At 43.3% G+C, this 22,935-nt stretch overlaps 2 protein-coding genes across 5 annotated transcripts; one reads left to right on the top strand and one right to left on the bottom strand.

Moving 5' to 3' along the window:
- Nucleotides 1-2,605: 2,605 nt before the first annotated feature.
- Nucleotides 2,606-13,270, bottom strand: LOC128305374 (F-box/LRR-repeat protein 20-like). Of its 2 annotated transcripts, none has more exons than XM_053042777.1 (10): nucleotides 11,846-13,270; nucleotides 6,401-6,504; nucleotides 6,235-6,318; nucleotides 5,665-5,937; nucleotides 5,478-5,580; nucleotides 5,020-5,105; nucleotides 4,744-4,935; nucleotides 4,573-4,674; nucleotides 4,283-4,495; nucleotides 2,606-4,191 (listed from the first exon to the last, which is right to left on the bottom strand). In XM_053042777.1, exons 1-10 carry the CDS (start codon nucleotides 11,940-11,942, stop codon nucleotides 4,084-4,086), a joined length of 1,362 nt encoding a protein of 453 aa, XP_052898737.1. In that variant the 5' UTR covers nucleotides 11,943-13,270; the 3' UTR covers nucleotides 2,606-4,083. The 2 variants fall into 2 exon arrangements, with proteins under 2 accessions (XP_052898737.1, XP_052898736.1); XM_053042776.1 differs by lacking the exon at nucleotides 11,846-13,270 and adding an exon at nucleotides 7,373-7,585 and having other exon boundaries at nucleotides 6,401-6,511.
- On the top strand, nucleotides 13,269-22,849 carry LOC128305376 (myosin-2 essential light chain). 3 transcript variants are annotated; one of them, XM_053042780.1, is made up of 4 exons: nucleotides 13,269-13,307; nucleotides 15,081-15,108; nucleotides 21,501-21,829; nucleotides 21,925-22,849. In XM_053042780.1, exons 1-4 carry the CDS (start codon nucleotides 13,284-13,286, stop codon nucleotides 22,006-22,008), a joined length of 465 nt encoding a protein of 154 aa, XP_052898740.1. In that variant the 5' UTR covers nucleotides 13,269-13,283; the 3' UTR covers nucleotides 22,009-22,849. The 3 variants fall into 3 exon arrangements, with proteins under 3 accessions (XP_052898740.1, XP_052898741.1, XP_052898739.1); XM_053042781.1 differs by lacking the exon at nucleotides 13,269-13,307 and adding an exon at nucleotides 14,850-14,972; XM_053042779.1 differs by lacking the exons at nucleotides 13,269-13,307; nucleotides 15,081-15,108 and adding an exon at nucleotides 19,917-20,286.
- Nucleotides 22,850-22,935: the final 86 nt, after the last annotated feature.

Raw genomic sequence — 22,935 nt, 5'->3', positions numbered from 1 at the left:
AGCAAAGCGGATGAGGAGCAAAACTGTAACTGCGTGTAACAGCTGTTGATTATTACACTAATTTTTTATCAGGGCTGCCACATCGTGGCGGGGTGGAAAAGTTATAAAAGGGCGGAAGAGCGTGGAGCATATTTCGGCAAAATCGAATAGAGTTAAAATAATCGAAAACAATTAAGTGGTTGTGTATTGATGAACAAACTAGACGATCGCCAACTTACTGAGAACCAGGCGTTGCTCTAATGGGCGATTTACCTCGGAGTAGCATTTTCATTCTATTTGAAGTTGTGTTGAACGAATCTTTAGAGATTACAGAACCTTTTGAAAATTATATATCTTCAAAGAATGATGTGCTATGTTTGAAAATCCTCCACTTTATGTTTTCAGTACCATTGTATTATCAAACACGCAGGAGAGTGAGCGATAGTGTCGGTATAACAATGAATACATTGTGCAACATAATTATACGTCCGTTCCTTATTTCTTTCAGTTCAATTCATCAACGCAAAATGAGACAAAAATAACAACAAAAATGAAATGTGAAATGATGTACACAAAAACAACAGTCCATATTGTTTTACTTCTATTTTTCGCTGTTACATTATTTATTTTTCGCTGTTACATCTCCCGTTCTCACTCCCTCACTTTCTCACCGGGCGGTCGACAGTCATTTTAAACGTTGAGTAAAAACTGTCAAGTTGTACGAAAAATGACAATTTTCCACTTTCTGAATGGCAATTTCACAGGTTTTGCTCAATTTTCAACAACTGTGTAGACGGGGGGGGTGGAATTTGTTCCGTGCCGTTGTTCATGGGGTGGAGGATCCCATCATAGCCGTCGTCACCACCACACCAAGCCTTCTGCTCCTTTCGTTCCGCATAACGACGATTATGACGTAGATTATTCTTAGTATATAGTAGTGGATGATGTACGAAAGCCTAGTGCGTGGGTTAATGTAGTAATGATGACAATGTATGCTACTGTTTCGATTTTTGTCGGGCAATTTATGCGTCTTATTCCCTCGTTCCATTTCAATGAGAAAAAAAAAACGTATACGAATAAGTATTACTTAGCTGAACTTTTATACACACGAGAGCGCTGACGTTTCTTACAAAAGTCCTGTTTTCCTTTGTCGGTTCCTTTACACAAAAATCCCTATCTAGGACAGACCGAACATTACACAACGTCACTTAAAGCTATAGGTTGTTTGTTTCTCGTGTGATTAAAACAACATTTAACAGCATCGTCAATGATACAAAAACACAAAATTTAAAGTAACAAGTCAACGTTAAAAATGCAATCCGAGCCAAAGAAAGACGCATTGCGCGTAATCGTCCAGTGGGAGCCGTGATCCCTTACGCATGTAGCACAATATGTACCTTTCTTCTCTCTAGCACACGGACTCGGTTCCATTTTTCTATATGTTCCCAATGGCCTTGTGTTATCCCCCTGTGGAGATATTTTCAGAGAGAATGTCTTGTGTAGGCGCAAATAAGGGGAGAATGAGCTTCCTCACTGCCACTTTATGCAACAGAGTGCATTACACACATCACAACAGTTTTCATGTAGTTATGGTTCCCGGTTCCTTTACAATACGCGTCTGCATCCTCGTTTCCGTTTCATGCTACGATGCCACCATGTATAATGTATAAAATATGTTCATGTAAAGATCACAATCAAATTTAAACGCTTCCTCTCCCATTCCAATTGTTCTACCTGTTCCTTTTGTGTCCAGTTCTTTGCGTCACCTGCATTGAAGATGATCGTGCTCGCGTTCATGTATGTATGTATGTATGTATGTATGTAACGGCGTATCCGTAAATCAAACTTTTTCCCATTTTGCTGAAAAGTCCTACTTGCTAACTTCCTGCGAACCAGCCGCAGGGGCATTTAAAAACCGCATTCTTTGCAAACCTTGTGTCCCTTCTTACCTACTCAAATCACATTCCTGAAGCTCAAGCATACAGAATACACTACCATGCAGCATTCACTCCAGGCCCTAGTACACTAAAACATCACGCATAAATACACTCACACAACCATGGTAATGGAAGAAGGATACAATGAGGCCAATTGCTATTAAAGCATTGTTTTGTTTAATGAATCTTTTAAGAAGAGTCGGGATCAAAATTTTCATGAGTCGGTTCAAGGGTTGGCGATATTACGCGTTTTTCAGTTTTAAGACTTTTATGCAACAAGGTTTTGAGGTCTCGATTAATGAATCGTCTTCATACATTCAGTTCATTCAGATTCATTTAAATTCATCATTGTTAGTCAAATCAAGGAAAAAATGAATATACAATACTAAATTCTGTGCGGTACAACATCGAGAATCAACAATAAACTTGGCTATTGCGTAAAATTGATCTCCTTCTATTATTAATACAATGAATTTTTAAACACAATTCGCCTCTTTGTATCCTTCAATCTTAACACCGTTTGTGTGTGGTCATTCCTTCCACACACTATCACACCGTTGTTTACAATGATTTCCTGCCGGTACCGTATAAAAAATATGCTTTAAACTGTGTCTCTCGCCTTTCTCGCCCATACCCTCCCTCCCCATTACCTCCTTACAAACAACGAGTACAAAAACCTTATCTGTGTTACAGTAGTAGTTACTACATAGTGCTCTGACGAAAAAAAACACCCCCCAGATGACACGATTCATTCGCACAATAGCGATGTGTTGTGTGTGTTTTTTTTGCACCTCACTGTGAACATTCTGAGTGCGCGGTTTTCATCTCATTTGTTCTTATATGTTTTATCCTTTTCGTTTTACCTACGTTAATGGCTTTTTTTTTTGTTTTATTTTTTCTGTAAGTTTTTACACTCATGCACACATTTTATTGTAAAGTATTGTGGCTAATAGATAATGCTTAATATGTTAAAATGTGTGTGTGGGTTTTTATTTTTCGTGGCATGTAGATGTATCCTCTACTGGCGTGTGGTAGTGAGGTTTTTGTCGTATTGTTTAAGTATTCGCAAACTAGCACTGGGATATTGGGTTGTTTTTTCGGTTCTGTTTTCAGAAGAAAGTATACTTGCATACCTTTTACTGCTGCTTCAAAATGATTCATGTACATATGAACGTGATGGTTGATTTTCCTATTGTTTTGTTTGTTCTCTTTAGTTCATTCGTCGAAGTTCGTTAGCTCTAATATGTTAAGGATAGTTGTTTTACCACTCCAAACACTGGCCACTCTCTAATTATGCTTTGAACACATGTGATAGCTGTTTTTCGTCGTCGTACATTGCACGATTTATCGATCCAATCTCTTGTTTCTTTTTTGGTATTTGGTATATGCATTACTTTCCACTCGCCGGAGGCTTGTTAAACAATCTTCATCGCTCTGGCTTTTCACCGTACAACAAGCTGCATTACTATTTGGTGTGATATTCTGAGTTGGTTGTGTTGCAAATGTACGTACGTTATTAAACGTGTGTTGTTGATTTTGGTTTACTATATTTGTTTTGTTGTTGTCTTCTGTCCGTTTGTGTCCTCTCAATCGCCAATCAATGTAAGGGGAAAATGCTTACACACCTACAGGGCTACTAATATACGAGAAACATTCATTAAGCTATTGTCGGCCAAACGATTGGATAAGTTTTCGATTAGCAATAAAATACTTATCGCACCAGCAACAGTGCAAGCCACATCATAAAATTCGTGCCCTAGGCCGTGCACCACCATATCACCAACCAACCGTCCTTCTCGCACTCAGCGTTCAAAGAGTTGCAACTACTATTTTGCGTAGTTTTTTTTTCAGTCCAGGCCTGCAAAGCCAGCTACATTAGAGGCTAGTAAATCAACCGCCAATAAACAAACAGTGTGATGCCCCAAAACCCGCATGAAGGCATGAATGATGCGAAGAAACATTCTTATTCGGTTCGAGCTGAGAAATGATCCGGCGCAATTTCTCCTGTCTCGAAGCATTGGAGGTTGGTGTTGTGGGCATGGTGGTATAGTTGTGTAGTCAGACGTACGTACGACGAGGCGGTATATGTATGTTACGGTTACAAATATAAATATCAGTCGTCTCTACTCCTGCAGAGCACTTTTCTGGCTAAGCCAATCGCCTGATCTCAGAGAATTTCGCAACAGCGGCAGTACCTCGGGCGCGGACCGTTTATTGTTGGCGGAGGTGTGACCGGTGCAAAGTACGCGTGTACTTTTATGTTTGGAAGGTGATTCTGGGAATTGTTTAAGTAAGAAACAAACATTATTCTTTTCCAGCATCCTTACGGACGACGGATTATTGGGTTGTTATAACCCACCACTTACCCTTAAACGACGGATCGCGTTCCGCGATATGAGTTGGCAGTCGTACAGCTCTATCCGCTGTAGATTGTGACAGGTTATAAGATGTTCTAACGTAGCGTCCGTGATCAGTGGACAGTTGTCTAGCTCTAGGACGGAAAGACTTTCGGCCGCACAACCACCACCGGCCAGCTGTCGGATACCTTCGTCCGTTATTAGTTCGCAGTGTGATAAAGTCTAAAATGACCGATAAAAAGGTAGTTGAAGTCATATGTTAGAGGTGTGCTGAAACATAATTCTTGAGAGGATTTTACCAATTTCTCAAGACTAGGACACCCCAATGCGAGGTTCTGCAATGTCGCATCGGTAATCAGACTACACTCTTCCAGATCCATTCGCTCCAGGTATTTACAGTTCTGCAAACAAATGTACAGACAAATGAGAAATTAGACAAGTGTAGAGACTAAGGAACACACAAAAAAAACCTTGGCCAGAGCGATGAAGCCACTGTCAGTGAATTGTGCGCAGCCGGCCACCTCGAGCGTGTTGAGATACTGATTATTCATCGCTAGGGCAGTGAGTGACTGATCGGTAAGCTCGGTACATTTGGACACGCACAGCTGCTTTAAATTACAACACTTTTCCGCGATCTTCGATATCGATGCATCCGTTATGCTCTGTGAATACAACAAACCAAAATCAGCCATTAGTTTCATTTGCAGCAACAAACCCAGAGTTGAAGGAATGTGTTGATTACTCACATCACAACTATGTAGATTTAAAACTTCGATGCCTGGACAATATATGGCGAGCGAGATAACAGCCCTATCGTTCACCTGCTTGCATCCTGTCCCCGAAAGCAATAGTGACCGCCGAGCATCCGAGAAAGAAAAAGGAAAGATAAACACCACGTTAAACACACATATGCAGCATACATTTTAACGAAGGGGTCTACGGAATCGCCCACTACACTCTGCTATCCGCGATACGTGGTGTATTATGCGCAAACAACCATCTGTTGACAAGCGCGCTTGCCTTACAGGGCAACAACATTTGGTCGCCGTAAGACATGAGATTAACGTTTGCTTACAACGCAAAGAATCGTTACACTTTGCAACCGTGTTTTCATAAACAAAGATGCACTCCAGCAGGTTTCTACGATGTAGGTGTACCATGTGCGAATACATTTGCCCTGATTGTTTCGTTTGCAGTGTCTTACCTTTACAGCTAAACTTTTTAATCTTATTGCATCCCCTGGCGAGTGCCTCCACCCCATTCTCCGTGATTAGATTGCACCAGGACACATTGATTTCGGTCAAATTCTACGGCGATAAAGAAAGAACATTACACCGGAAAGTTTTTACACCAGATGTTGCAATTTAGCTAAAACACATCGCTGTACCTACCGGACACCCATCGGAGAGTGCCTTAAGGCTACTGTCGGATATCTGTGAGCACGACTCCAAGTTGATGGCGGTCAGCTTGGCACAGTTCTTGCTGAGCTGTTGTATGGCAACGTCACTGATCTTTTTGCACTCGGACAGATCGAGATGCTCGATGTTATGGCAGTAGTTGGCGAGGGTACGAATAGAGTGGCTACCGACCGATTGACATCCGCGCAGCCTCAGATACTTCAGAAAGCCGCCACAACGCTGTGAAATGTTTTCGATCACTGGACCCTGCGATAAGAGAATGACACAGATATTAGAGTTGTGCTTAATGAAGCATTTGAGTCATACAAATCGAATCTCAACGGAAACTTTCTGCTTAGTGTATTTATTAGCGATGTCCGGTGAAAGAAAAAATGAATCCTTAAAGATTCATGAAACACCTCATATCGTAGATTCGAAATCGGAAAGCTCGGATTTGAATCAGAAAGATTCATTCAAATTCACGAATGTTAATCAGATTCAACCTACGCTAATAGATAAATTAAGCGGAGTAAAGATCAACAGATGGCGGTCCCATCACCATACCTCAATGTCACGCTGAAAATCGAAAAGATCTATTTTCTGCCAGTTGGAACCATCCAGCGCAAGCATGTTCCAGTACCGGGACACCTGGCAAAGAAAACGATCCAAACAAAATAATGTTAGTAAATGAAAGCGCTTGGGGTGTATTGTCGCTTCAGGAGATATCCACCTGTCCACAGCGGCACAGCGAAGTTACGTCAAGGTATGATAAAATGCGAAGCAATATTTCCTTTGGTAGTTTCCGCGAGATCTCATCATCCGGGAGAGTTATGCCTGATTTCTGAAATAAGAGACCAAAAACCACCAGAAAGGCAATTAAATAAAGATGTTATAATTGTAAATTAAAGAGAAATACTTAAATGGAGCAATAATATAAAAGAACACACTATTTGAAAGCAACAAATAAAGCCCTAAATCGTCGATCAATTGTGTAGCAATCCAGCTCATTGGACTTCCCCTTCAATGTTAATCGCATTCCTACTGGAAGGTTTACAAAATTCCATTTCTTACTGACACGTTCTCGTAGTGCCCCGCCGTTGCCTTTGCACGGGTAAATGTAAAATACTCACTCCACTGGAACACATTTTTTCCACATTCAGTCCGCAATCGAAAGCAAATGGGGGCCCGCGGATTGAGCGAAAGAACGATTTCAACTCCCTAACCTTAGCACCTCTTAAAGCGGGTCAAGCGAAGGAACGTTACCGGAGGTCAAGGTTTATAGAGTTGCAAAGGACCGGGAGGACGGGGAAAACCGATATCGCGCACGGTCACGAACTGAACCAACATGGGAATAGAGAGCATGTTCCAAGGGAGAGAAAAAAAGCAAATAAAGTACGAGTATAAAATTTCGGCTCCGCGTAGTAAATGTTGGCCCAGGTCAGTACCGCTGGGGGTATCATTTGGAACCGAATATATTGAGGTTAGTCGTAACAGAATGGTGAACACGACCAAGCAAGGTGGACTTACAACACGACAACAAGGTCCTCCTCTTAAGGAAACCATTTGTGTCGTCATGCTAGGTAACCCTGTATATCTAACAGGACTGAAGTTTAGCCCTAAAGTTTCGTCCTTGTGGCATACACACAGCAACAAAAAGAGCTCGTGAAAGAAAACAATTGCCCCGAAGTTCTGTTTTCCAAACCTGGTGCTGCACTCGTCGGCTATACACTTCGTAACTACGCTGGCTTTGGTACTGTTCCTGGTACTGGTGATATTGGGGCGGCTGCTGGTAGTACTGAAGCTGCTGTTGCTGCGTCCCACGCGCACCGTTACCATGGTGATGATGGTGATGGTGGTGATGGTAATGGTGATGATGATTGTGGTGCGAATAATGGCTGGGCTGATATCGATTCATTTCTTTTTTTGCGGATCACACTATTTTCACGGGGAGGCTTGAAGATCACTTCAATTCGAGACTTGTTTTCAATAGGTTTGGACCTAATCTGTTTCCCCCCCACAAACACACATGCACCAGCTTATCTTGACGTACAAAGAAGGCACAGCAAAGTAGTAGTCAGCAGCACAGCTTGCTTAACTTGCACCAGAAGTGGAAAAACTGTTGGCGACTATTATTCCCTGAGTGATTCGCGAATAACCAAACAAACGGAAATCCTGCACATAGTTGTTCGATTTGTACGAAGTATACGAATTTTGAAGCACTTTAGCACACACGCAAGATCGTTGCTGCCCTTGCGAACACGAAGGAAGCACTGAACTAATCCGGAAAAAACTGTTCCGACGTTCGCTTCTCAACCCCTCAGATACACACTACGGGCAAGGATTCTGCTCCGGTGGGCGATCTTCTTTGTCTGGTACCGTCGTGCTGGTTGCAAGAAAGAACCAGCACAACTGGACGCGATGGTCGGATATTTGCTTTCCCTCTTTCGGTCGTCCTCCCGCCGCTGGATGTGTGTATCCCTTTGGCCTGCCACGTCGAGACAACACAAACTAGTTTAATAATGCAAACGGTGGAAAAGTTCGGTAGAACGGATCGGGCACTCCGTAGCCGTCGTCACCGTAAAGGGTAATACCAAAGACTTACACCGAAGAGACTAAGAAGAAATTGAGAGCAGCGCTACGTATTCGCCAAACGCCACGAAAGACGTGGCAGAGAAACCTAATACATGAGGCGTACAGGACCTGCTGCAACATGAAGCAGTGGTGCTGGTGGTACGTTCCAGCAAAATGGGGATTTCCCATCATTTTTCTGAATGAGCTTGAAACACGCGGAAAAGGGGAGGGTGGGGTGGGTCGGTTTTGCGGTGGGGTGTGTTTCGGCAAAATGAACAACAGGACCCACCAGACACGCAGGACTACATCGCGCGCGGGCTTGAGAGATGGCAGCAATAAAAGCAGTTAGGCGAATGCACACGTTTTACACACAAAGAGACCCGAACATCCGAGTCCGGTTGCAGCCGAAGGTGCATTATTGTAAAAGCGGACGGCACGGGAGTCCTGCCCCGTCGACAAACTGTTGGCACGCGTGCGGGGTGTGTGCCACGTCAGATGTGTTGATCTGACGAAAAGGACACGAAAACCACCGAAGTCGAAACGAACCTTTAAGAAGGAAGGACCAACTCGCAGAGTAGGTGGTGCGGCAGCAGGTCCATCCTGACGACTGGGATAGACGTGGAACAGAACTTTTCGCGGAGTAGTACCACCAACGCCAATCGCCATCGTCAACCCCAAGCAGCCAGACAACGCTTCGCAAACAAAAACATTCGGAACAGTGTTGCGCGACGACGCACCGAGAAAGATGAAGCAAAAACTGCAACGTTAAAAAGAGGATCCAGACGACAGACACAGACGTGTATATACCGTGCGCGGTCCTTTTTTCTGTCTCGCTAACTATCCCAGGAGCATCATATCAGACACAAGGTCTGCATGACAACGCCCGAGACACTATACCGGACGAACCTACTTCCGATAGGACGCAAACGTCGAGCAACAGTCATTAGTGGATGAAACAAGTCATAGGTCAGGACACAGGTAGAAAGGAATCGAAAAAGAGCTACTTAAAGGGTACCAAATAAACGCCTCATGTAGTATAGGGGTTTTACAATCGATAGGATCTGGAGTGTCCAACATAATGAATCGTATAAAGATATTCTTCATTTTTCTTAAGATATTTAAGTACAAAAAAAAAACACTTTACTGAATCGCAAAAATGCGTATAACGGAAACGAGTGCAGAATTTAGTGAATGCCAAATCGCACGATTCAGTAAGTTGCTCGCCATATCCTGTCTATTGTAAAATTCTTTACATTTGGAACCACGCTATAAACAATACAAACACCAGTACTATTAGACATTGTAAATCTACGCTTTTGTGTAGGTGTTAAGCAGTGTGTAAAATACGTTTATTCTTGTACCGTCGGTATCGTTAGATAGAATGCTACAACAGCACAATTTGCTGACGAAGAAAGCAGACAAGCTGAAGAAGGCAAACACTTTGCTAAAGCGCATGTTTCTTCACAGATGAACAACTGAAATCTGGACAGGAATTTCAACCCATTTGGTACGTATTTGTAAGGAAACAGAACAAAAGCAGATGCTTAATGATAATGTTTTCCCCCCTAACATTTCCGGTTACAATGTGCTTTAAGATGTATAGGAATGTTTGAAAAAAGGAATAGTGTGAATTGTGTGCAGAAGACTAAAGATTCAAATCAAGTAAAAACGAACTTGAACAGCTAGACAAACCTGTTAATATTAATTACCTGTTAAATGTTCTGACAAATTATTAATAGATGCTGTTAACTAAGGATAGTCTATGCTACCATACGCTACTAGGTAGGTCTTCGGATTCCGCGATTTGACTGCCATAGGAACTGACGACATTTAACCTGACCTAAATTCATCCCGTCCCGTCCGCCCTGGCTGCCAATACTTCCAAACACACCCGAGCTCTGTACGAGCTCCGAAACCCCGGTGCACGGGAGTCACTGGCTGGGTGTTATCTGCAGCCACCCGTGAGTGCATCAGGCAAGATTTGTTTACTTTACGAAACTGCGCACTACCCGGTGTGTGTGTGTATGTTTGTGCGTTCTCTCGTTTCGTCCTACATTTCTCAAGCCCGTACGAAAATGAGTCCCAGTGGTCGTGGAAGTCGTTGGATTTCCCTTCATGCAGCTGCGTTATATACTACTGCCAATTACGCGCCCGAAGCGGAGGAAAGGTGGAAGAACAAGTGGCAAAGGGGATAAAAATGATTCCATCCTCTTTTGCACACCGCATGATCACAACGGACGGCTTATCTGACTTTCTCCTTCTGCGAGACATCTTTCCAATAACAAACATGGGAGTCGAGGAGGGGTTTGGGGCGTTTTTATCATGTTTACAATTTTTTGTGTCTGAAAATGCAGCGAGCAAGAAGTTGACCTACATATTTCGTAAGGCAAGCGAAAAAAAAGAACTTCAAAGAAGCCTACAAAATCGTTATCTCTGGTTTATGAGTAGTACAAAGTAATTTAAATCGATTTAATTCCTCTTAAGATCCCGCAACACACCAGTAATCGGGACATATCGTGAATTGGAACGTCCTGCAATTGTGCACGATGAGTCGCTATAAGTTTAATCTATCAACTGATCGAACTTTTAGGAGTTTAGTAAACTTCTGCTTCAAACTAGGCTACCTATATTCGTTGTATGTCTCGGCTGGAACGTTCTTAAGTCCCTTCGTTCGTTCGTTGGAAATTTGTTCCTCTCAAGCCATTATCGGAGGTAGATTCATCATCATCAAAACATTAAACAAATTGTAGTGAGGCAATTCCTAGGAAGTATTCAGAGATATCTCCCTAACGCTAATACGTCAATTTTTAAGCTCCATTTTCTGTACTTTTTCGATGTTATAGTCGTTATCGACTGAAGCTAGATCTGCTGCTCATACGAGCCAGATTTTTAATAACTTCACAATGCCACTGAAATGTTTGCATTAGGAAAAGAGTAGACATCCCGCAACCCTTCTTGCAACCTTATCAACTCTTGCGAAAGCCGCGATCAAACGCAACATTCAACGACGGATGGCGTACAAAGTTGAAACAAATGAAGCAAAAGGTTTTGCTAATCTAACGGAATAAAAGATAACCGATTCGATTTACGCACGTTGTTTAAACTGATCAGAGGACCAGATGGTATATGATGCACCATCATGCACCTCCAACACATACTGTTCACATCAACATCGATCTAAAGCAATCAGGGTTGTCGAGCGACTAAACAGTTTGAAGAACATTTAAGCCACTTTCAAATTGTTGCTGAAAGCAGCTACAAAACAGATAGCAAAAGAAGAACCGTGACCGTGATCAAAACATCGAAGGTTGCAGAAATTCGACATGAATTCAGTTTTCTTTTTCAGATCCCACAATTTTGTTTAATGAGCGTGAGCGTGTGTACGTGAAACATAGCAGACATATTTCTTGAACAGGCCCCCATTTGCGCACCGAGATCCATCCACACCGGAAATGTTTTTGCGCGTGAATAGCGTAGGTGTGCATTGTGCATAAGCATCTAACATTTGTTTCACGCTCCTCTTAGAATTCGCCGTTCCGTATTAGCACCTTCAAGCTTCCTACAAAAATAACATATCATCATCTGTTGCCTCAGATGGACAAACTTACCTCAAATCGGTTGCGAACCAGCTGGCTGTGGTTCGTCTTGTCGCTGGGCTCCTTGCCGGAGCCCTTTTCCCTTTCCCCGTTCCGCGCCGTCATCGTCCGTGTTCGGACTCACTTGCTACGACGGAACTTTGTTGGTAGGAATGTCGTTGTTGTCGTTTGTTATCGTCGTTGTTGCTCGTTACCTTTCCTTTTCACTGTGGTGACTGCCTTCTCTGTTCTCCCTTCACGCTGGTCGACACACGTAATCTAAGCACTAATATTCGTAAATTCGTTTTCCGGCACTGCTCTCCAGCGGAAGGCAGCTAAGCTAAGGAACTACGCACTAGAAACGTCTCGCCCAACCAACAAAGAGGCAACAAACGTCACGGCACAGCACCAACCAACACAAACAAGAGCACCACTACTCGATCGGCTGGAGGGTTCAAGGGAAAAGGTGAACTCCACTGCAATCGGGAGCGAGGGCAGGGCTAGAAGAGACAGTGCATGTGTGATGAATCCAACTGTTGAAAAAAGGCGAACGAATGTTACCAACAGCCAAGGCTGGAATTGAACGCCCTGTTCCTAGACGCCCTTCCGATGAATTGGGGCTGGATTCGTCCCCAGTATATAATTGAGAACGCACACGAGCGATTCCAATTCCGGCGTGGTGTTGGTGGGGCTTTTTACCGGAACGGGGATGCCTCTACCGAGTATCGACACTTCGGGAGCACTTTCCTTTGTTTGTCCGCGACTTCGAACGGATGATACACGCGCGCCTCACGCACACGTATGCACACACACACACACGCGTACACCCTTCACACTGCTTCCCGATACACACGAATACGCAGTGTCGATGCACACTAGATGGCCAATTTCACTAACAAACTATTCCTGGCCTGCACACCAGCGTTGGACAACTAACAAGTGGATCAAACAGTCCTCTGCTGCATTTCATACGCTGCTGAGAAGAAGCACTTGCATCACTTTCTTAATGTTCACTGAAAAAAAAAACGACATTAACTTAGTAATCGTTTAAGTAAGAAATTTCACACATCCGATCACTTGCTTCAGTTCTGCAAACTCTTCCAACGTACCGGAATGAACCTGCAGCAGTATGGTGTCTACCGTTCCTTCCTGATTGTTGCGGCACACTACCTAGACACTGCACACATTCCGGACATACAGCGAATGGGGATGCCCCAAGGTTTGGAAAAGAATGACACCACTTCAACTGCTGCAAGCACTGTTGAATCGTATTCTGATCAGACGGACTTAAGAGCGGTAGTAGGCCGTCATCTGTTTCATGATTAGCAACAACAACAACAAAAAGTATCAGATATACGCAAACCGTGGTAAACGACACAACAACACACTATCAACTGCACATACACATTCGCAACGGGGCAGCCGCTATTTGTTTCCCGTGCGTAGTTGAACAATTCTTGATTCAATATGGCGACGTTTTCGTTTGCTGTCGTTCTTTATGCTGCTGTGTTGCACATTGTTTTGCTGTTGTTTTTCTTTCCTGCTCTATGATGTTGTGTGCGTTCCATTTTAACTTATTGTTTCGTGAGACGAAACTCTTCGTTCACGCTCTGTCTCGGTGATGAATTACATTATTGGCTCTATTGTTTTAAGTGTTGCCAAGGAATTAGTTAAATAATCTCTCGGTTATTACGTTTCCTGGATGTAAATCTCAAAAGTTACAATAAATATTCTGAGTTCTTCAGCTAGCGGCCGTAAAAGCATCCGAGCATTACGGCAGTAATCTAAGCAACCGTCTAATGCGCCTATATTATTATTATTATCAATCAGCTGTTTAGGTAGTGTGTTTGACACCCGGAAAAACGATTTGTGTTATGGGTGGGGTGGCAAGAAGGAAGGAGAGAGTTGGACCCTTCACTGCGCTTCCGTCAACACCCCTGCCTTGACACACAAAAGCGCTTTTATTTACTTTAACCTTTGACAACAGTAGCCTGCGCGCCGTATTGCTTGGGGGGAAGCTGTGAAGATTGGTATGCGGGATTTGTTTTGTAGAACGAAAAACCAAACTACACTAGCAACAATAGAGAGGGTGGTGTACGGTTATTGATTTTCACCTTGCACGTTAAGCCACACACTCATTCCAGCGTAGTTACTAATTGGATAAAACTTTGTGCACTGCATGTTTTAGTCGTTCCTCTGCCCTACTCTGTCCCGCGCAAACCCTCGCGTTTCTTTACAAAACAAACGCACACAACACGCACACGCTATTTCCCAGATTTTTACCTTTTGAGGGTAAATCCTTCTGGTCGCTTTTCCTTGATCGCACTATATCAACAATTTATGTAACACACTCGATCACATACCGCAGCACACATCCTGCATGCACCCTTATACGCCCTTTGCGCTAACAATATTGCAGGCTGGCAACCGAGAGATCAACATTTTGCTGCCTGAAATGCTACGCAATGGCACTTGCACTTGCACAGGAAAAGTGCGAACTGGCGAACACAGAATCCGTCGAAGTTGGAAAACAAACATGAAGAGAAAAGGGTATTCAGGCACTCTACCGCATCATTAATAAGCCCAGGAGAATGCGTTTTGAAGGTGGTCCACACGGAAACAATCCAACAAACTACCGTTCAGTTTTTCGCAAACAATTTTTGCTCCTGTTGTGTGACAATTCCACAAATTGGAAAATTCGTTTTTTTCCTCGAAACATTTGCGCTGACAGCAGCCCTCTCTCACAAAAGGGCCAAGGTGTGTATAGAAAACAAACTGTGGAAGGTAGATAATAATTACCGCATATAAGCCTGGAAATATTTGATGGATAATAGTTCCTTTTCTTTTATTTTAAACTGCTTTGTACGACGAATTTTGGGGCAATTGGTATTCGTTTTCTTTGCGATAAATGCTGTTTTTGTTGTTAATTTTGTTAATCTCCTATACACACCGTGTGGGACAGCCTGTCATTCGAAGCGTTAGCAAGCGTTACCCCTAGAAGAGCAACGATTGAGCTGTCAGACTGTCCAGTGTTTGTCGCATTCGATATTCATTCCGCGAGTGTTGTGGGAATTTATTAAAATTTTAGATTTGTTGCGCTTTGCATTCCTTGTTATTTTCTTTCACAAGCTTCCACACACCCCAAGCAACAGAATGGTAAGTATTTCTTGGCCAATCGTTGCCCGGAAATGGCCGGAATAAGTCGTTTACAGTACTGATGTTTTGTTTTTTTTTCTCCTCCTTTGTTAACGCTTGTTCCACCAGACTAATCTTACCGAGGATCAATTGGCTGGTGAGTAAGGAAATATTTTGCAGTTAAAAGGTGTTGTTTCGGTACCGGAAAGGTAAATGGATCCGAATACATTTACGCGACGGAATGACAACGTTTTTGCGAACGTATCTAACCTGGTCGGTAGTTCCTGGTTTGATGCTGGAATTCCATAACAGTGACGTCATGATCAGGGCATATTGGGTACGGTCCGAGTTGTCATGTAGGCGAATCTTTTCGCTCGAGCGGAAGTTGCCACGATGGACAACGGGACGGGCAGCAGAAACGGTGCGGGAAAAGTCGCAAACCGATGACAAATCACGATTTTTAAACCGTGCTTGAATGTGCATCCGTAGCGAACGTGATAACCGGTGGTGTATGTTTGTTTAACTTTCATGGTTCACGTTGAGCAGACAGTTTTATGGCGTGTAATGTGCGAAAAACGTTCCCTCTTCCTGAATAGATGGGTCCAATCGTCACAAAGCACCTGAAACACGTTGATGATATTCTCAGACATAGATGACGCACGCCCGAAAGATCAAATGCTTCAGCTGTTAATTTGTGATCTTTCTATAATTATGATACCATTTTTAAAAGCACAGCTGCAACACTTTTTGCATGATTTTATTGGATGGTATAAACTCTTGTTTGAAGAGGATTTTTCTGCCATCTGACCATTATTCCAGATGAGTCACCAAGAAGAAAGTAAATTTAACGTCCAAACGAAAGCTGCGTTTGGAAATCGAACAAATCAAAAGTTCGATTATTCCACCTGCAATGTCTGATAACTTATCAGACTTATCAGTTTGATGCAGTGTAATTTGGCCCCCGTTTACATTCTGATAATAAGTTGTCTACAGTATTGGTGACTTCTTTTCATCAAAACTATGATGAAACTGTTCATACTTGCTTCATATTGCTTGTAGGCTCGAGACTCGGGCCACAGAGTGTCCGATAAATTTATTTAGTAAATATTTAACGAACCCTCCCCAAACATGGGTACTCTATTACAGTTTGTTCCATGACCACGTTCTACTTGATTGATCATTCACGGATCAGCAGCTTAATGGTCTGGTGATCAGAGCGTTAATGGTCAACGGTCTTCGAAGTATCAATTTCTTAATGGCAAACACAATTTCCTATAAAATAGTCAATAATAAGAAAATTATTTCACTATTTGCTTTATTCGTGGTTTGGCTTAAAGTGCCCAATGTTATCAGTAACTTTTTTTGGGTAAATCAACAGGTCGATGGCGTTGAGTGGTAGATAACCCTCCGCCATATGTGCATAAACGATCAATTTTATTGGTTCGTCGCTTGAAGAACTTCATTTAGAAAAGACTCAAATCCCCTGTGCATCACAAACTGATTAGACCCGTAATTTGGGGACACTGTTTGTCAATCAGGTTCCCGCGAAAATCGATGCGAAGATATCGCCGATGTTGTCCTATTTATATTCCAAAAGCGCGTATATTAAGGCGTGTTGACGAATAACTAGAGATACAGAGCCAGAGAACCCCGCACGCATACCACCTCGGTTCGGCTGTACAATTGCTGCCTTAAGTATGTGGTTCTGCTCTGTAGGCTCTTTTCTCTGCCTGTGCCTTTTGCTAAAAGAAGAAACGAGGTCAACTCATTTGCGACGCGTTCCTTAAAAGGAAAACAAGTTGCCGCACCGTGGTGGAGTGACCTCGCAAAAACTGAACACCTATCTTTTGCACACCACTGCCACCCTACCAACCCCAATGCGGGTGAGTGAGGTTGTTCTTTATGTGCCCCTACCGTGGGGCCACGGCAACCCGGCTTGCCTGGTGCCAATGAATGGAAGGGGATGATGGCAACATGTTGACCCTTGAGCATACAATGAGAGTGAACACTTTTATTGTTGTCTTCCCCGATGGATGCGGTCGGTGGTCTAGGTTCTACCGCGCGGGAAAACATTATCGTCTGCGGATTACGCACTGATGATGGGTGTGTTTGATGCTCACGACCATGCCGACTGTGCTGCGTTGCTGCGTTGCTGCGGAACAGTAACCAAGACTGGAATTACCACTTGTCCTTGCTGCTGATGTACATTTGCTTTTTTCTTCAGCTCAATCCCATTGATCGACGATTATTTAATTTCCAGCTCACGACATATTTGGACACCCACGGAAGGTGAACAATTACGTACAGCGATTTATAATGGACACACACACACGAACAATATTTGGGGTTTTAAAAGCCAGATGCATTTAGGGACCAATTTGTCAGCATAAAGCTATGTACCGAATATGGATCTCTGGGTGATCCGGAGCGGATATTCCCTTAGAAAGGGTTGCACGTGGATAAGCTGTGTTCTTTGAATCTGGCATTGTGAACTAAGTGCGAGAAGTCCTAAGAAAAAAAACCGAATTTTCTGGTATATGTGAATCAGTGTTTGCCATCCACGATCAACGTAGCGATCGCACGGAGAGAAGGGAGATCTTTGCCGAGCAGAAAACAGATTATTCAATTTTCTTCCATAAATGGTGCTGTGTGTGTTGCCGTGGTTTATACTGTTCGGTCCTGCTGCCTTCGTTTGGTCAGCCCTCGGACGGGTGCGGGTACCTCCGCTATGCCACCATCCCATCTTCCTCAGGCTCATGCTCATTCCGATCTGAAACCGTACGGTTGCAGTTTTTTTTTTCTTTCCAATACGACTCACATGTGTGCAAGTATAGAGGTTGGTAAAGTTTTGTATTTGGTAAAAACGAGTGTCGTTTTATTCCCTCCCGCCTAGCCGTCTTGCGATGGTTTATTGTTTTCTTGCCATTTTGGATGTAAATGTAGAACTGTGTGTATGATGCGTCACCTTTTATAGACGAAACAATTCGGTGACTTATTTTGCGGGTCCGGTAGAGGGGACCCGAAGAGGGTTCACCCGTATCGTGCAGGGAAAGGTTGTCCCATTTCGATACCTTGGTGAATCTTTTCGTCGATTTTATACAACTCAATTTCGACAAGCTTTATGCGAGTGGATGTGAGCTGTTGAATGTATATAAACACAACATACAATCATTACTCTCTCGTCTCCAACAGGTCGTTTTGGATAAAAAAAACATCGTCTTGCAATGGCAATTGCATGTGAGCATTGGGAGAAATTATATGAAGAGGACGATTCTCTATTTGTTGAACAACAATAATATACACAATGGATTTAGTTGAAAGCTCGGACAGTCGTAAGGGCTCGTAATGGCAAATTATAATATAAGATGTAAGATGAAAGCATCATAACGTAATTAATCTTGACTCGGACATAAATTGTCTTATTGCCAGATAATTGACTAATGAACAGATTGTGGGGCATTGTGATGTGTATCAGAATGTGTAACTCAGTTGTTGAGGAAGGTTAGTTCATTACAACCGACCGGATAGCTCGTCGGAAAAAGCTCCTATATCTTACTGTGATCCGCAAATCCTTCGGCAAGGACATGATAAAGTTTGTGCTGAAGATACAGTAGGCCGCTTTTTAAGTATCCTAAAACATGGTTAATAATAAAGTATTATCTCGTATCGTCTTACAGTTAAAGATTGCATTTAGAAAGCTCTGTAAGTACATACGAGTACGACTACCGATCGATCTAATCGGTCCCCTTATGGGCAGTGTGTTTAGGGTTAACCTAACCCAATGATCCTCGTCTAAGATGCACCAGCCGTCCAGATGTCGTCCAGACCAGATGTCCGTGTGCATGTGACACACTTCAGTCTTATCTTATCGGTAATGATCGTCGATCTTGCCAGGTTTGTTGATAGATCCATCCAAGGCTTTGGATGTGCATGTGTGTGTGTGTACGTTTTTTTTTATTGTTCAGTAATTCATCCGATCGTACTGGGAGGGAATGTGTGGCCTTCTTTTTGCTTCGGATGGAAGTGCGACATACGTTGGCAAGAGCAGGCGCGTATCCAGTTGCACACACATGAAAACCCTGCAGTTTTCGTTACAGTCGCATATTTTGCGCTATTTTTTGTAGTCGTTGCTGTTATTGCTTCTGGCCCTTACCAACCTCTATTCCCACCACCTCTCTATTTGGCTCGGTAGTGTTTTGCTCTCGTGTCTGTTGTGTGAAGCAAAGTGAGCCTTTCGAACGGCCGTCCCTGCTGTTTCGGAGCTTCCCCTTCGGCAGGGTTGTGTTCACACGGATAGTGAAGTTCACGTTCCGCGGTCTTCCATCCGATCGCGGCACCGATCATCTCGCAAAACGAGAGTCGTACAGGCAGGGTGAATGGGGTGAAGCAACAGCATCCTCCCCTCTCTCCATCTCTCTCTCGCTCTATGTCCGCGTATGCCCGATATGGTTATGGACGGAATGTTGCAGTTCAACTGGAGAGGGGGATAGTAAACCTGCGGCTTCGGTAGACAGACGTGGCTGGTATCTTTTGGATCGTTGCCGCCACCGCCAGTTGTCAACATACTATCCGAACGTCGACACACGCGCGTGGTTTTGCACGCACGCACCACAGCGCGGTCCTACTATTTGTGTATACTCCGTGCGCAACCGTGAAACTTAATCCAGCTGATCGTACGATCGTCATTCCGTCCTGTCACAGGTTCGTGTCTGTGGCATTGATCAAGTAACGATCACGAGTGACAAGAGAGCGAAAGGGAGAACGATAAAAGTGCGTCAAAGTGAAGCGATTATTTGCGGGGAAAACGCGACACACTTTAGTTAATTGTTGTGAAAGGAGTCTCACGTTCTCTGTGTGCCAAGTTTTCACTCCATCCAACCTTAGCTTGCAGTTTTCTAACCGGCGAGGTGTTTTTTTCCAGCAAGTGGTAGTAACGTTTGTTGGTAACTTTTTCTGGACACTGTGTTTGGTAAAAGCGCATAAAACAATAGCGACAATCATAAGTTCCGTGCCAACAACAGAGAGAGAGAGCGACATCCTGTGTGTACGTGTGAGTAACAGAAAAACCGCCAACTGCTGCACCAAACGAGCAGCCGTGTGGCCGTGAAATTGTTGTGAAAATCAGACGCTGTTGTTGGCTGCATACTGTAGGCAGCGAAAGCCCCGGTGTGATTGAGCCTGGGCTGTAAAGAGGTATTAAAACGAGTGTGTAAAGTGGAGCTCGATCGTACAAGATTTTCTTCTTGCTCAGCACCAACAAATATATAATCCAACAATTGCCCAACAATGTACATGTACGATCCACCGAAGAAAAACAACTTCACATCCGTTGAAGGTAAGATCGAGGTCGGTTGTGCTGGAATCATCCTATAGAGTATGAAAGGAGTCGGTATGCCGTGAAGTGTGATCGTTAAAATTAATTGTGATCTTTATAACTAGTGTTGGTGGATGCATCTGTATCAGACACTCGAATTTAGAATGAATCTCTTGAGGGGCGTGAGCAGTAACTGCCCTGAGAATTATTGAATCTTTTAAGAGTCGATCATTCATTTGAATGGCGTAATGACTCTTCTCCAAAGTTTAATTCATTAGGCACACTGAGGTTAATTTAAAGTCTCACAACACAAAAAGTCTTCAATTACTTCAAGGCTTGTTTCATCTCCGTACAGGCGAAGTGCCGGATCTCAGTACATCCGGAGTTAACTTCAAGCGACATTCCAGTGTTGTGCAAACCGTCTATTCGCTTGCTTCTCGAAAAAAGGAAATAACTGGTTAATTAAACTGTTCCGCGCATTGATAATGAACCATGGATATGGTAGGGTTACCGGGTGTGTGGGAATAGTGGCACTCGCGGAAGGGACAAGCAATTGCCATGTACGGCGGCGGTACATCGATTGCGGAATTGTTTGTGCAACTGCATTTGCAAAGAGAGTTGTGAATACACACCCATAATTTTTGCATCTTCCTCCCACTGAGCTCAGCTGGTGTTCTGGGTTTGAAGGGTGATAATAGGTAAATGATTCCAGTCGTTTATTATCGCAGTGGGGAGGCTTTGATGTGAATACACCTGTATACGGGTCTGTCTCACTGTGTATTCGACTCACGATTCAACTGCACAATCGACTCTTTATTCTACTCCACATTAGACTCTGGATATCCCTCCAGATTCAACTCCGAATTCAACTATGGGCGTGTTTACAAATTAAACTCCAATTTAAACTCTAGCCTTGGTTCCGGATTCAACTTTGCATTAGACTTTGTACTTTAGTTCACATTTAGACTCATTTAGACAACTCTGATTCATTCAACTCTGAGGTCGTCAAAAAATTTAACTCGAGATTAGCTCCTAGCCCATCATTGGAGTTATCTCAGAAATGATGTTGAAATCGAATCCGAGTTTTAAACTTCACGAATTCACGGATCCACTCCGTATTTCTCACTAGAGCAAATGTTCACTTATTTGAATGTAATGTCATAAAACAATATGTAATAATGGAAATAGTAATGGTTTATTAATATCTGCTTCCCTGTATTTTTATCTCTTAACAGAATTCCAGGAGGCATTCAATCTGTTCGATAATCGTGGCGATGGTAAGATCCAGCAGCAGCAGATCGGTGAGTGCTTGCGAGCACTTGGCCAAAACCCGACCGAATCGGACGTGAAGAAGTTCACCATGCAGCTGAAACCGGACGAGCGTGTATCGTTCGAAGTGTTCCTGCCCATCTACCAGGCCATCTCGAAGCAGCGCACGGCCGAAACGGCGGACGATTTCATTGAGGGCTTGCGTCACTTCGACAAGGACGCCAGTGGTTTCATTTCGTCTGCCGAACTGCGCCACCTACTGACAACGCTCGGCGAGAAGTTGGGTGACGATGAGGTAAAACCCTACGGCAAGAAATAAATATTTGCCCCGAACCGTGTATAGATCAAGAAGTTCCAGCTGTAATGGTTGTTGTTTTCGTTGTGTTTTAGGTAGAGCAGCTACTCCAAAACCAGGAGGACTCGCAAGGAAACGTCAACTACGAAGAGTTCGTTCGGATGGTGATGAGCGGCTAGAATGATCATTCCCAAGCGCATTTGTGGTGATGTTTTGTGACGGTACCATTCTGTTTTCTCGACAGCCCGTCAGTAGCGGGAAATCTGGCCAAACACACCGAAATGCGAACCACTCACACATCAACCACACGTACTAATCAGAGATAGACTTACGGAAGAGTATCGTTTACTTAAGCTACTTATGTTTCCATTCCGGCAACGTTCGTTCATGACGATGTGTTTTGCATCCCCGGAGTATGTGTGTATGTGGGAACGCGTATGCATGACGAACCGCGCTTAGCAGACATTGCATTTTTCCTTTCGACACTTTTACTGCAAGTGTAGAGAAGGGTAGGGCCAGCATTGAGAAAAACATGAACAATATTTTTGTTTTGCTTTAACCATAATCGCAAACAACTGGAACCTTTTCGTTAATTTTTTTTGCTGTGTATGTGTGATAATGCACAAAACAAGGGAGGAATTTGTGTTTGTGTTTTGATGTAACTTTCTTTAACGCTAGCTTTTCGTTACGTCCCCAAAATTTGCCGGATAATATGAGCTAAACACGAGCCTAGTATATAGTGAACGGTAAGGGAAGGATCTAGTGCAGGATTAAACGTGCGTTACCGTGGGTACACAAGAATGTGTTCACTACGCGAGCGAACCGTTGCGACGCGTGTGTCAAAGTATTAAGCCAATCTTCCCTTTCCCGATGGACAGTACAGTATATACTTGAGTCATCCCTTTTGTTTGTATCGAATTTAGGTGTATGTGTAATCAAGCACTAGGATCTTCTCTTTAATCAATAAATATGCTCCAAGTTAGGAGACATCTAAATGATTGTTTTCTTTTTTTGTGTGTTTTTAAATTGTTTTTATTAATTTATTATCATTTTCTTCCCTTATATATTGTGAATCTATGCAACGAGTTATAAAGCCGTTAAAAAGA

The sequence above is a fragment of the Anopheles moucheti genome, chromosome 3 (assembly GCF_943734755.1).
Source record: "Anopheles moucheti chromosome 3, idAnoMoucSN_F20_07, whole genome shotgun sequence".
NCBI classification, from domain to species: Eukaryota; Metazoa; Arthropoda; class Insecta; order Diptera; family Culicidae; genus Anopheles; species Anopheles moucheti.
Note: the sequence above shows the minus strand (reverse complement) of the source record. Positions and strands in the feature narration are given on the sequence as shown.

Coding starts and splice junctions, on each gene's coding strand:
- LOC128305374 (XM_053042776.1), bottom strand. CDS start 7,585: ATGAATCGATATCAGCCCAGCCATTATTCGCACCACAATCATCATCAC. Junction 5,581..5,664: donor CACTCTCCGATGGGTGTCCG/GTAGGTACAGCG, acceptor TTATCGCCGTAG/AATTTGACCGAAATCAATGT. Junction 5,106..5,477: donor TAAAAAGTTTAGCTGTAAAG/GTAAGACACTGC, acceptor TTTCGGGGACAG/GATGCAAGCAGGTGAACGAT.
- LOC128305376 (XM_053042780.1), top strand. CDS start 13,284: ATGGCGACGTTTTCGTTTGCTGTC. Junction 13,308..15,080: donor CGACGTTTTCGTTTGCTGTC/GTTCTTTATGCT, acceptor TTGTTCCACCAG/ACTAATCTTACCGAGGATCA. Junction 15,109..21,500: donor TACCGAGGATCAATTGGCTG/GTGAGTAAGGAA, acceptor ATCTCTTAACAG/AATTCCAGGAGGCATTCAAT.